The 14,085-nt window shown below is 31.8% G+C and overlaps 1 protein-coding gene and 1 long non-coding RNA gene across 2 annotated transcripts; one reads left to right on the forward strand and one right to left on the reverse strand.

Moving 5' to 3' along the window:
• Positions 1-5,804: 5,804 nt before the first annotated feature.
• On the reverse strand, positions 5,805-6,543 carry LOC107858558. Its single transcript, XR_001671088.2, has 3 exons — positions 6,326-6,543; positions 6,170-6,253; positions 5,805-6,098 (listed from the first exon to the last, which is right to left on the reverse strand). It is a non-coding gene; the product is annotated as an uncharacterized LOC107858558 (long non-coding RNA).
• Positions 6,544-10,008: 3,465 nt separating this feature from the next.
• LOC124896170 (60S ribosomal protein L19-2-like) lies at positions 10,009-14,085 on the forward strand. Its single transcript, XM_047407699.1, has 3 exons — positions 10,009-10,053; positions 13,705-13,758; positions 13,861-14,085. Exons 1-3 carry the CDS (start codon positions 10,009-10,011, stop codon positions 14,083-14,085), a joined length of 324 nt encoding a protein of 107 aa, XP_047263655.1.

Genomic DNA, 14,085 nt, shown 5'->3' on the forward strand with positions numbered 1-14,085 from the left:
CCTATAGGATACCAATTCTACACTCTTCCCTTCAAAAATATGCATAATTCAAGTGATCTTTTTCACCTCATCTAGATAAAGCTATGGGTCCTCACCTGCATTCGAGCCAAAGAATTTCGGCGAGTTTATTCTCATAAAATCTTAAATTCTGGCTGTGGCTAAGTCCCTGTCTTGCTGAAGTAGGGCTGCAGCATGTCGGTTGCCCTGAACATTAGCTGTCACAGCTTGGGCTAGCACTTGAAAGGTAGCCAGAAACTCTGCATATGACACATTCTCGATCAAATGATCTGCGTGCTGAGGTGGCTGGTTATTATTTCTGTGAGCTCAACGAAGAGGCATTTTCTGTCACGTGAAAAAATGAGTTGGAAGTAGATAGAGACACTAAATACATGATAGATCATGAAAGAAGGAATGGTTTCCTAAAATGCTTTATAGCCTATTGCTCATATATGTGGCATGCTTCACACCGCTGATCAAGACTCTACGTAACGCGGCTTGTCCGACTCCCTAGGACTCTCTAAACCTTAGGCTCTGATACCAAGATTGTAATGCCTCAAAATCTGATTTCTTGGGATGCCACACGATGCTTCGAACTACAAGTAGTCCTGAGCTAACCTTGGCTACTTTCTACTAAGTTTGGATCTCAAAAATAGGAGAAATAAATATAAAAGCATAATAAATGCAGAAATTTTATCTGAAACATACTAATTTCATAAGTCTTGAGAAAACAACACTGAGAAATCTGAATACTGATCAAAATTTTAAAATTGAATCTAGTAGTCCGACAAGCCTCTGCAGACTAAATCTAGAAAGTCACTTGGACAGGCCCCAACTGACTCAAGCTATCTAAAATGAATACGAAAACATTTATTAATAAACTGAAAATATGAATAGCCAAGTCCCCAAACTATGAGGACTCACCAACATAGGGATATAGATGAGATGCTCGAAAATCACTCACGCTGCTGAGACTAAGCACCTGAACCTACATTATGAGAAAATATAGCACATAGGCGTATATGTGGATCAGTACTTTGAGGATGTACTAAACATATGGGGGTGAATGCAATAAGTAAACAATATCACCGCAATTTATAAAAAAAAATCATGCATGCTAAACATAAATGACTCACATAAGCTTGAGTAATCTGAAAACTGAAGATCATAAATCATGAACAACAAAGTATATAATATGAATCTTGTGAGCCATTACACTCAGTTCTAAAATATGTTCTTTCTGAAAGCTACTATATTATCTTGTCAACTTGTAAGGGAAATATTTCATCTCAAGACTTTAAGAATCTTAAAACCATACATTTCAAAACATATGTTTTTATCTTAAGGCTTAACCAACAGACTATTTTAAGAGTAGGAGATATCTTTTAGGGAGGTTCTTCTAACCGACATAAACCATGTGAACATTCATGGAGTCCCACGTCTTGCCCACGTTGGGTTGAGTTGTTCTAACCTTGCCATCGAAATAAAACTTTTTATCTTTCGTGATCACAATCTTAGTCATCCACGTAGAAGTGGAAATAATCTTTAATCCTATGGTGGCACGTAGTTCTGGGACATGAAACCTTGGTAACATACCCATCTCAGTGCTAAATACTACTTTCATTCTTATGCTCAGGAGATATCCGCTTCAAAAAATATAGCACAAGGATTTACAAGAAAACCAATTATGCTCTTTCTATCTTGAAATCTCAAGTCATATAAACAAAGTGGATTCTTTATCTTAGCTCATGACCAAAAAGGTCAAATCTTTATAGAAAAATCTGAGAATAATCTCAGTTGAGGGTGCTCATAGCACAAACAATCTTGAAATAACAATCTTACTTAGGAATTAGTGACCCATGCATCAAACTCATGTTCAAACATCATAATATTCATGCTTGGTGATGTAAACATTTATAAATCAACTTAAAATCTGAAAATTTCTGCAATATACATGAAAATATGAACATAAACATGCAATCTAAAACATTGAAAATCTCATAAACTCTTAAATAGCAATATTGGGTATAAACCCTAACTTCAATTTCATGAGAAATCACATAAAATTTCAGTAAATCTATAATTAAAATAAGTTTTTGGCACAAGGATGGAAGGATTATTCTTATTCATAATCCCACATATCTCAATTGATGATCTAAGATGCTAAAACTTGAATATTGGATTCCTATTGATGATTTGGAGATGAATCCTTAGAGTTCTTGTATTGGGATTCCGAAATCTTGAATTTCTTTGGAGAATTAACGGAGGAATTTGAATTTCTTGGGGAGAAAGTTTGATGATCTAGAGTTTTCTTTGAGAGTATTTTAGTGAAAAGTGAATGTAATATGCTTAGGATAGGTTAAATCATCTGTTATTCATGACTTGGGGCTTGGGAAAAGACCAAAGAGACACTTTTATATTTTTACTCAGAATTGGGAAAATTTCTGAATTTGGCTTACGGTGTGACGTGCCATGATCGCAGTGGCCTACCTGGAAAGACACCGAGATGCAGAGCTATCACGATGCTCTGCTATATTTCCATTTGAAACATCACTGCAATGCGCCACCATCGCGGTAAGCCATTGGAAATGGACAAACAGGAAAAAGGGTTTCTCTGCGACGCGAGAAAATCGCAGTTTCACTGGATCTTGACGAATGGGAAATTAGAACTCTTCGTGATATGCCAATATCGCGGAGTCTTACTGAAATTTGACAATTGTCATTTAAACCGTCTCCATGACACGCTAAGGGCCCAAATCACAGTGTTTTATGACTGAAGCTTAAAATAGCCCTAACTTCTTACTTGGGTCATCGGATTTAGGCGAATCTTATATCATTGGAAATCTTATTAAATTTTCCACACAATGGGGGGTCTAAATCTGGAAAATTCCATCGGAAATAATTATTCTTCATTTTGGAAGCTATCCTTTAACATTCTAGGGAAGCATTTTAGCTAGAAAAGGTACAGGTATTACATTGCAATATAGGTTTATTATATTCAAGACAAATTCTCATTAGATTGGCTGTATTGGAGGATTATGTTTATCTCTTATCAACAGCTAAATATTACATAAAAGTCAAGGATAGGTTTTGGCAGATGCGTACCTTGATGTGGGATCCTTAGTTTGAACCAGACGTGGAAACAACAGTAGGAGTTGTATGGATCTCAATGCCTGATCTTCCCCCTAATTTTTTTGCTAAGGAGGCAACATTTTCAATAGCTTCAGCTATTGGAAAACCATTAACGTTGTACATGACAACAAAGAATCAAACAAGGCCAAGCTACGCACGAGTTAAAATTAAAGTTGACTTGATAGAAAAATTACCACAAGGAGTGCAAATTAATGAGAAATATGATGTTATGGGAGAGATAAAGTTTAAGTCAATGCAAATACAATATGATTACGTGCCAAAATACTGTGAGGAATGTTGTCTACAAGGGCATGATGAAAATACCTGGAATAAACATCCTGAATTATATTAGGCAAAGATAGAAGAGTAAAGGAAATACTTGAGTCAACAAAGTGAAGGTAACAAAGAACAGCAAGGTGGAGATGTTAATAGTAACTAGAGAAGGAGAATTAAATTCAGGCAGCAGTGGCTTATCAAAAGGAGCAGATTTAAAAGAGATAAATATGGTCATATTGTAGGTGAAGTGGATCAATATGAACAGAAAAAAGTTACTGTTTCAAATACTTTTGATGCACTAGCTGATGAGGAGACAAAGGAAAATAATAAGAGGGAAGAAAAAATAAATAGTCCTAATGTTCAGCAGACAAATAAAGAAAGAACAAAGAACTGGTAACTAGTAGCTTTGGACATAAAGGTTCTAACAAAGAGTTAGTTGATGATCATGAAGAATAGGGGGAAAAGAAGTTACAATCACCAGAAAAGGAAAAGAAGCATGTAGATTCAGAACAAAGATATAATATAAATCAATTACAATATTCACAGGATGAATCAACCTAGTTAGCTGTGACTAATATGCAAGGATTTGAAGAAGAAATAAAAGTAATTGAAGATGTACTGCCTCTAAAAGTACAAATTTAAAATTAGGTTGAACTCAGTAATAGGGTATAATTTCCATGGATGGAGAGGATTTGGAGGATAACTTATAGAAAATTGCCACTAAAGGGAATCTCTCACCGAAGAAGATTGATAAATTGAAAATATCTCAAGGGCTTCAAAAGAAGAAGGACAAGGGATCAAGAGCAAGTTCAATGCAAACTAAAAGTTCAGCTAAAAATAAGTCTAGAAGAGTTCAAGATCTGTCTATGGCATTATTCTGCAAGTTATGGTGGAAGTTTAGAACTAAAAGTTCAATATGGAGTGCATACATGAAGAATAAATACTGCAAAAGTCATCAGCCTAATAAAGTTATGTGGAAACCTGGAGGAGGGTCTCATGTTTGGAAGAAGATGCTACAAGATAGAGACATTATTGAGCATCAAATTCTATGGTAGCTAAAAGGATGGAGAAGCAAGTCTGTGGTTTGGTAACCGGACAGGTTATGGAGATCTATATACATTTATTCAGATGAGCGGAGAATAAGATAGTAGGTAGCAAAAGGTAAAGGACTTAATGATAGATGGAAGGTGGAATAAGCAGCTGCTTTCTCAGTTGCTAAATTAGGAAATGAAAGATCATATTATTGACAGACTTCAACCACCAATTAGGTCATCAGAAATAGATAGACCCATCCGAATGCTTGAATCTACAATTTTTTTAAAGTTAAATCAGCATAGAAATACATCAGACACAAGGAAGAAAAAAGTAATATATTTAAGCATATCTGGATTAAGGGATTGCCATTCAAAATGGCTTTCCTAATGTGGAGAATATAGAAAGGAAAGGTGCCAGTGGATGATAATTTGAGAAGATAGGGTCTTCAAGGACCTTCTAGGTGCTGGTTGTACTAATCCGAGGCAAGAAACCATTTCACATGTGTTTCACAAAGCTCCACTTTCTAATAGGACATGGTAATATTTCTCTTCTTTAGGTATTATGATAGAAGGGATGAGATATAGAGAAATTATATTAGCATGGTGGAATGCTGATAGCAGAAGGATAGCAAAGGCATACTATCATGATATCCCTAGTATGATCATTTTGGAACTGTGGAAGAGAAGGAATAGCATAAAGCAAGAAGGAAAGAGCCTCATTGTAGAAAGTAATATTCAATGTCACCAAAAATATTGGATTGTTACTTAAAGTCAGAAAGCCTAACCGAGAGTTTCCCTTTTCATGGTCGGAAATAGTGAATGAATTGAAGTAGAGGAAAACCAAGCTGAAGATCACTAAAGTTCTGTGAAAACTTTATGAGGAGGATTCGATGAAATATAATATAGATGGAGCTTCTCGAGGAAACCGTGGTGTTAGCTCCTATGTTTTTTGCTTAAGAAATGAGCAATGAGATTTACTCTATGCACAGGGAGCTAGAATTGCAGACACTACTAATGTAGAGGTAGATACAATACTCTATGCACAGGGAGCTAGAATTACAGACACTACTAATGTAGAGGTAGATACAATGGCTATACTACAAACAGCATTGCATTGCAATAAATCCATCTACAACAAAGTAGTGATTCAAACTGATTCACTCTTTGTTCAAAAAATTTTGTTGCAGGAATGGAGATTTCCTTGGGATCTGTCAGTTTACATAGACCAAATATGGAAACTACTTAATAACAAGCAGGTACAGATTTAACATATCATGCGAGAAGGTGATCAGTTAGCAGATCATCTCACAAATCAGGCAATAGATAAAGGGGATTTCACAATCATAATGTTTCAGCTACTAGAAGTCACGGGTAAGAAGATCCTAAACAATAATAAAATATAATGTCTGTACATAAGAGTAACACCAACAAAGGGGTGAAAAGGATAAAGCTAAACTTGTCCACATACAATTATTTACAGAACAAAGTTGCTTCAAAAACTGTACATAACTATCTAGCCTATTCTAATATAACCAGAAAAAAGGACTCGCAGTGTAGGGGAGGGTTTTTTCAAGTTCTGCAAGTGATACACCTGAGGAAGAAAATACAATCCAACTACTTGCGGTTCTGATCATCTTGTCATCTCCCTACCGGCCATAGCTATAAGAAAAGAGGGGGTTATTATATGCATTTGAAGCAGTATATCAAAGCAGTATGGTGGATTAGCTTACTTAGATGTGTATTTACTCTCTGGGGTCTCAAACCCTCAATGAAGCACCAAAAACATCTAAAATTCCCAATATCGGAGAGCACAGCTACGGAGCATAAAAAGAGGAAGAATGAGCTATAGGAGTTGGAGAAGACAAATAACAGAAGAAAATACTTACTTTGAAAGCTAATCTAGCTGATTTGAGTTGATATACAGATGATCCAAGGTAGAGAATTGATTACCCAAAGTAATTTCAAGATAAAGAAAATGTTAAACACTGGCAAGGACAAAATGTCTCAGGTTTTGGAAGATACGACGAAAGAGAAATGGAATAGGAAACCCTATTCTATCGAGTTTTGTAAGAAGCAAAAGAGGGTCGGGTCTTTTTTATTAGTATTGGGCCTACATGTTTTATTTCTTTTTAGTTTGCAGATAATTAGAATGGGTTGGTCCATTTAGGTAAAGACATGTTATTTTTTTTTCGTCTTTAATTAATAAAATTCCAAATTAAATTCAAAAAAATGAATTTGGGCAGGTCATCATCCAATCCAATATTCAATTCAATCCATCTAATATTTTCAATCTCAGCCCAACTCGCCCTTTTGACACCCCTATATTATAGCAACATGGTCATCATTAGTTCAGTAATCACACTTTGAATACGTTGTGTCATTTGGTCCAAGCATTCTTCTGTTACGTCATGACCCCTAGAACTATACAAAGATAATTTCAAAAGCATTATTGGACTCGGTTCATTTGATATGTGGTATAAGTTATAATAGTTTTGAAATAAAATATAGGATTGTTTTATCTCATGTTTGGTTGGAAATGTTAGTTGGTCAATGTATTATTTATCCCACTATTTATACTTTAGTAATGGAATAAGTTATCCTACATAAATGATGAGATAACTAATTCTGAGCTAGCTAATCTCGAAATTAATCATCTTAAGATAATTTGTTGTCAACCAACGACCCTTCTCCATTGCACCTCGAACATTGGTGGTCTGGATATTTATGTCCAATTATTTTAGGGCCAAACTTCGTATAGTACTTTCGAAACAATATGTTTTTTATCATTAACAAAAAATAATTGTCTCTTAACTTTGATTTTGATTTTGAGAACATCAAATACTAACACAGAGCAACAACAATAACAATATACCCAATATATTCTCATACAATGAGGTCTGGTGAGGATAGAATGTACGCAATTCATATCACTGCCTAAGAGGTAGATAGAGAGGTTATTTTCGATAGACCCTGCGCTCAAGATAAAATACAGCCCAAAAAAAGATTTATAAGATTTACAGAAGACAATAAGGAGTATAACAACAACAAATATTAATAGAACAATACCATAGAATAACGCTAACCTACTCGAAACAACATATATCAACATGAATCAAAGAACAAAAAAGTACAAGCGTCGGACTACAACTACTTATAAGTACAACACCTACCTACTAGCATGAATGCACTCCGACTTCCTGATTAATCTTCTACACTAATTTGCATTTGTCACACCTTCCTATCTGAGACCATATCCTTAGTAAGCTGCAATCGCGTCATATCCTGTGTAATCACCTCTCCCTAATATTTTTCAGATCTACCTCTACCTCTCCAGAATCCATCCATGTAGTCAACTTCTCACACCTCTGCTTTGAGGCATCTATGCATCTTCTCATCACATGCTCGAACCATCTCAACCTCACTTCCCCAATCTTGTCTTCCATGAAGTCACTCTGACCTTATCTCGGATATCCTTATTTCTTATCCTATCTCTTTGTTAGTCAATCCACACATCCATCATGACATACTAAGACAGACAGAAACAATAATTAATTGACCACCATCACGTTTCTTTGTTTTTCCTTGGATCAAATTACTCTGTTAAAGTCATTCATATCCTAATTATGCATTTGGCACCATATAAATAGAAATATTAACAAGAAGTTTGAATCATGAAAGACACTAAAATATTCAGTTTATTCCAACAATTCTTATGTTTGGTGTATAGGTTGCTATCGTACTTTCACCTTCACTCAACTCGTTTTTTATTTTTATAGTTACCAGCATGTACCATTCGGCCATTAGCTAGTTTACCACAATACCTGATGTACATTCGATTGTATATGGTGCGTATACAATATTATATGCATGGGTATATATTGATATGTTTATTACATATATTAGTATGTATCATATGTATAATACCTGTATATTTATATATAGGGAAAAGACATGTTTACTCCCTTAAACTTGTCATGAAAATTCACTTTAACCATTAAACTTAATCTGTAATTATTTACCCCCTTATGAATTTTAAAATATATTATTTTGCTTCCTTAACGATTTACGTGGTTTAAAAAAATGAAAGTATGTTTTACAAAAAAGTATGAAAAAAATTAAGTGGGGCCCACCACCCTCATGTCTTCTTCTTCCTCACACCCCACCATCCTCATGTCTTTTCCTTCCTCTATTTCTTTTTTTTTTTCACTCTTATCCAACAAAAATCTTCACTCCATTCTTTAAAAGCAGTTTTTTAGAATTAATTTAAACACATAATTAATCCTCAATATTGTTTTCCGAATTCAAATACCACCTAGTATCAACCATCAGCAGACTTCAAACCAAAAAAATGGAAATCAATTGAATAGTCCTTCATAAAGAGAAAACAATATATACAGTCCACCATTAAAAAAAAAAAAAGACAACATCAATCCCAAATATAATTTTTTATACCAACAAAAAAGTAGAAACTTTGCAACTGTAGCACTCAAACGAAACTGGGTCCGTCGTCCATGGACACTTTACCAGTTGTCAAAATCAATGCATATCTCGTCGAGAAATTTCTGAGTACCAATTCCTTCTCCTCTTCTCTGTTATTTCCTCTCCCCTCATTGAAATTCAATGAGTAACTCAAAGGATCATATTGGAATTTCGCATTTCTACTACTACTGCTTTTATTCCGATTAAATTGCCGGATAAAAGTCTGAAGCTTCTTCAAAGCGTTGATTCCGTTAGATCATTAACTGTGGTGCTATGGAGCTTATGCCAAATAAGTGGGGGGTTTGGAGGGCGGGGGGGGGGGGGGGGGGGGGGTGTTTTTTTTTATATATATATATATATATATATATAATTTTAAAAAAATAATTTATTTATGTGGCGTTGACATGGATATGACGTGGCTATGACTTAGCTCCAACTTGGCGCAAGTATGATGCATTTTTCATAGTGAGAGTGGTATAGTTTTTGAAGGTGGTAAAAAAAATATTTAAACATTGTTTAGGAGGGTAAATAATTACAGATTAAGTTTAATGACTAAAGTAAATTTTTATGACAAGTTTAGGGGAGTAAACATATTTTTTTCCCTAATATAATGTGCACACATTTTCTAGAGTAGGCGACCGTATTTTTCTCTTCTATTTTATTTTTTACTCGAAAAATATTTTCCAATTAGGCTTGCCATAGCTGAACTTAACATTATCAGACATGTGCCCTGTTGGTTGTGAATAAATTACATCTTTCCCTATATTGTCACTTCTTAGTAGTGATTTTATCGACTCCAGAATTGTCATAAACATACGGATCCTTTGGTATGCAGGGGATATTTGAGAAAATTATGCATGTATGGAAAATTTACTATGGATGAGACTCAAATAATGTAAGTTGTGTGAGGGTCTTTATGTATGACAAATGTTTATTTCTCACCCACAAAGTATGTTAGTCACTTTTCTTCATATTTTTTTCTTTTTATTTTATCTTTTCAATTCTTTTATTTTTGTTCACTTTTATTTTTTTTATCTAACAACTCCTAATTAATCGTTAACTAAATTCATATAAATTTATTACTATGGTCATGGCTGTCTTGTTGCTGCACATATCAGCAGAATTGACGTCTAGCGTTAGTTAGTTAATATAAACTTTTTTTTATTTTTTGCTTGTTCTATTTCACTTAACTACAAGCAAAAATTAATAGATAACTTCTTGAAATTCATGTATATGTGGTTACTTAGAATGAAGGAACACCTGATGCTAGAGTAAAATCAAAGAATGAGTTAAGAATAGGGACATCGGGAAAAATTTTCTTCAAGGGGTCATTTGAGAAGTACCTGGATCATAGGCATATCTAAAGGGACGAGAGGAATCCCCTCAATAAAAAATTATGTTGTATATATAAGGTAATATTTTTATTATTTATGTAGTTATATAGTTTTTTTAATTCCCTAACACTATACTATGAGCAGGATCAATGGTTTTGAAGGTTTGAAATTCACTTTAAAGTTCTAAATTTAAATCTCAAGCATACAATTTTTTTTAAAATTTTCCTAGTAAAAATCCTAAATCCTTTCATATTTGACTTTGTGAAAATATTTTTTAAAAAATAAAATTTAAAAAATACAAAAATTATTTTTACTCTAAGTTATTCCTAAAAATTTTAAAATACCTTCAATTTATATTTATGATCAAACACAATTTTAATTTTTAAATATTATTTTTTACTATAAAAAATATATATTTTAAATATTTATACTTTTTATGGCTAGAGACAATGTGTAAAAAAAAAAAAGCAAGCAAAACAGTGAAATTTAAATAGGGAATAGACGAGAAAATGTGAGGAAATGAGAGTAGAGGAACAATTGCTGACAAAATGGATCGCATGAGAACACTTGTCAAAAGTAAAGAGGCTCCTCACACAACTATTATTGAGTGAGCCTCATCCATATTAAAACTATTATTGAGTGAGCCTCATCCATATTAAAATTTTCCATGCATGTATATATTAGCTTTGATATTATTTAGTTACTTATTAAGATAAAACACATTTATCCTACCCCTCCCCCCTCAAACTATATATAGTTAAAGTTTTTATGGTATAAATATTAAATTTTTCTCTGCCTTGTATTTCAAATTTCCTCAAATACATGTACCTTTTTATTTCTTTGCCCACACGTGATTTTTAAATTTTTTCTTGCTATCTTATATTTTGTTTGTATTTAAAATATTCTCAAATACATGTAATTTTTTTAATTTTAGCTTTCCTTCTTATTTTTTCTTGTATTTAAATTTTAATGTTTATAATTATTAGTTTAACCGCACGTACCTTGCACGTGTAACATTTGATTATTTAAAATTAAATAATTTTATTTATTGCAGAAATTTTTAATGAAGTGTAAAAGGTTCAAATCACTTTTCAAAAATCCTTCACACTTTAAAATAGTAATGTAAAAATAAACATATATTTTAGTGTAAGAACACACATATTTTACCACCAAAAGTTTCAAGTGGTTGATGAATTATCACTTTTGTGTTTTGTCATGCAGTATCTCTTTTCGTTGTTGCCAGAGGCTACAAGAGACGCATCAATTTGAACCATATTTGTGGTATGGCTAATTTTTTTTCTTTATTTAAAATCTTTCTTTGTTTTTAAAGTCAGATCTTTATAAAATCATCAATTACATTCTTATTACGTATGTAAAACTTTTAAAATTTTGATATTTCTTAAAAAAATTTTATTCTAATATTTTTATATTTATTTCTAGATTTTATATCAAATTTAGTTGATTTAGAATTCTTAAAATAATGAAAAAGATATTAGTTGTCATTAATTTTGATGACTTCTAATAAGAAAATATTTTACCATAAATATATTTAATTAATTTTCAACTCTTAAATATTAGGAAAAATATAGTGAAAAAATGATTTTGTCTAAAGGAAAGATTTTAAATGAAGCGCAAAAAGTTCAAATAATATTTCTGATGCCCTTCACAATTTTAATATATCATAGTTATGCATTATCTAATTGTAAAATGTCCAAATAAAAAAGGTCATAAGTCCATTATTGATGAGATTTCTACCTTATTTTTCGTCACTTACTTGCTTCTAAGACAGTGAACACACTTTTTGTGCTATATTAACATCGAAGGATTTATTTATTATACTGTAAAATAGTTTAGGAGGTAATAGGATCCACCTGAAGTTTGGTATGTCATAGCAATTTCGATTGTAGTTTGGGGGAGGATAATAGGGTCTAATCTCTAGTAGTGTTTTCAACCCAAATCTCTCTCTCAATATATATAAGCAAAACTAAAACAAGAAAAGATGCCAAGTGGCAGCACAATAGAAAGTCACGTGGCAGTTTTTAAGACAAGATTTTAAATATTGTAATAAAAGTTTTGAATTAAAAGATAAAATATTTGTATTTAAAAATATTATTTTTTTAAGATTATCATTAGCTTGAAATTAGGAACATAAGTTTATCCCTTTTAAATATAATTTAAAATATATTTAAATATTAAATAAAAATAAAATATTAACCTAAATAATAATAATAATAACAACAACAACAACAATATATGATGATAACATATTTAAATATTAGATAAAAATAAAATATTAACCTAAATAATAACAACAATAATAATTTCCTAATGATGGAGCAAAGAGAAATAGGCTAATGATAAAGAAGTTTTTTCCTAATTCAAAGTCTTTCACCAATTAGGATAATGGATAAATATAATATTAAAGAAAGACATTTTTTTTTTCAATTTATACGTTATCACATAGACTTATATTAATAGGCTTATGACTATTTGATAAAAGCATTCCTGATTCTTTGTTAATGTGATAAAAGATTTTTTCAAATTTGAAAGTTTATTGGCAATCAGTTTTAGTGAGTATGAGGAAGTTTTTTAAATTTTTTGAAAAAGAAATTTGCCTTGTGATGAAAAGTTAATTATTTTCTTTTAGACATTCAACATACTTAGCTATAAGGATTATTATTAGATTGAAATTAGGAACGTAATATTGAAGAGTTTTAAATGAACTCTTACCATTCAAAAGTTATTTTTTTTTAAAGATTATTATTAGCTTGAAATTAGGAACATAATATTGAAGAGTTCTAAATGAACTCTTACTATTCATAAGCATATCATTTTCAAATATCATTTAATATATTTAATTAAATAAAATATAAAATGTTAACTTAAATAATAATAATATTGATGGTAGAAATAATAATTAAATAAAAATAAAAAATAATTAAATTTTTTTATAGTTGTAGTAGTACATAGAATTAACAGTGGAGTAATAGTCGTACGCAGAACTAATAATGAATACTAATAATTACTTATAAGAAAAATAATATTACATTTAAAAAGATAAGGCAGAGAAATAAATTTTTTCTTCTTTTATTTTGTTAGTATTTATTATAAAAAAATATGAATTAATTTCGTTGATTTTAAATATTTCTCTTAATTCAAATATATATCTAAAATAAGCATGTCAAATTTGAAAAAAGTAAGGATAAGGATATTCGAATTCAAATATTTCTCTTAATTCAATTACATATTTAAGATAAGCATGCTAAATTTGAAAAATATAAGGATAAGGATATTGAAATTAAAATTTTTAAATTAAAATTGAATTGGAATTGAATTCTTCTTCTTATATATACATATATGTATATATATACATATATATATATATATTTTCCCTCCTATCCTGATATGTAGTATTAAGTTTTCTTCTCTCTTTGTTATTGATTACTGATTAGTCATCTGGATCTGGTAAACGTAAGGGTACCACAGAGACTAGGTTGCTCAAAAAGGTGCTAGGTATGAGGAGGATTAGAGTCCATACGCGGTTGCTTCGCAAGTATAGAAAATCTAAGAAGATTGACAAGCACATGTACCATGACATGTACACGTAGGTGAAGGGTAATGTCTTCATGAACAAGTCTGTGCTGATGAAGAACATTCACAAAACAAAGGCTGAAAAGGCTAGGGAGAAGAATTTGTCAGACCAATTTGAGGCCAGAAGGACAAAGAACAAAGCATGCAGGGAAAGAAAGTTTGCAAGGAGAGAGGAGTCTTTGGCTCAGGGATTAGAGGAGAGGCCAGTACAACCTGCAGCAGTGGATGCGGTCACCACCTAA

This window comes from Capsicum annuum, chromosome 2, assembly GCF_002878395.1.
Source record: "Capsicum annuum cultivar UCD-10X-F1 chromosome 2, UCD10Xv1.1, whole genome shotgun sequence".
NCBI classification, from domain to species: domain Eukaryota; kingdom Viridiplantae; phylum Streptophyta; class Magnoliopsida; order Solanales; family Solanaceae; genus Capsicum; species Capsicum annuum.

What these genes read in the sequence shown, in the direction of transcription:
- LOC124896170 (XM_047407699.1), top strand. Translation starts at nt 10,009, where the DNA reads ATGGCTGTCTTGTTGCTGCACATATCAGCAGAATTGACGTCTAGC. An exon ending in CAGCAGAATTGACGTCTAGC is followed by an intron (nt 10,054 to 13,704) that starts GTTAGTTAGTTA and finishes ATTACTGATTAG; the next exon opens with TCATCTGGATCTGGTAAACG. An exon ending in AGACTAGGTTGCTCAAAAAG is followed by an intron (nt 13,759 to 13,860) that starts GTGCTAGGTATG and finishes ATGTACACGTAG; the next exon opens with GTGAAGGGTAATGTCTTCAT.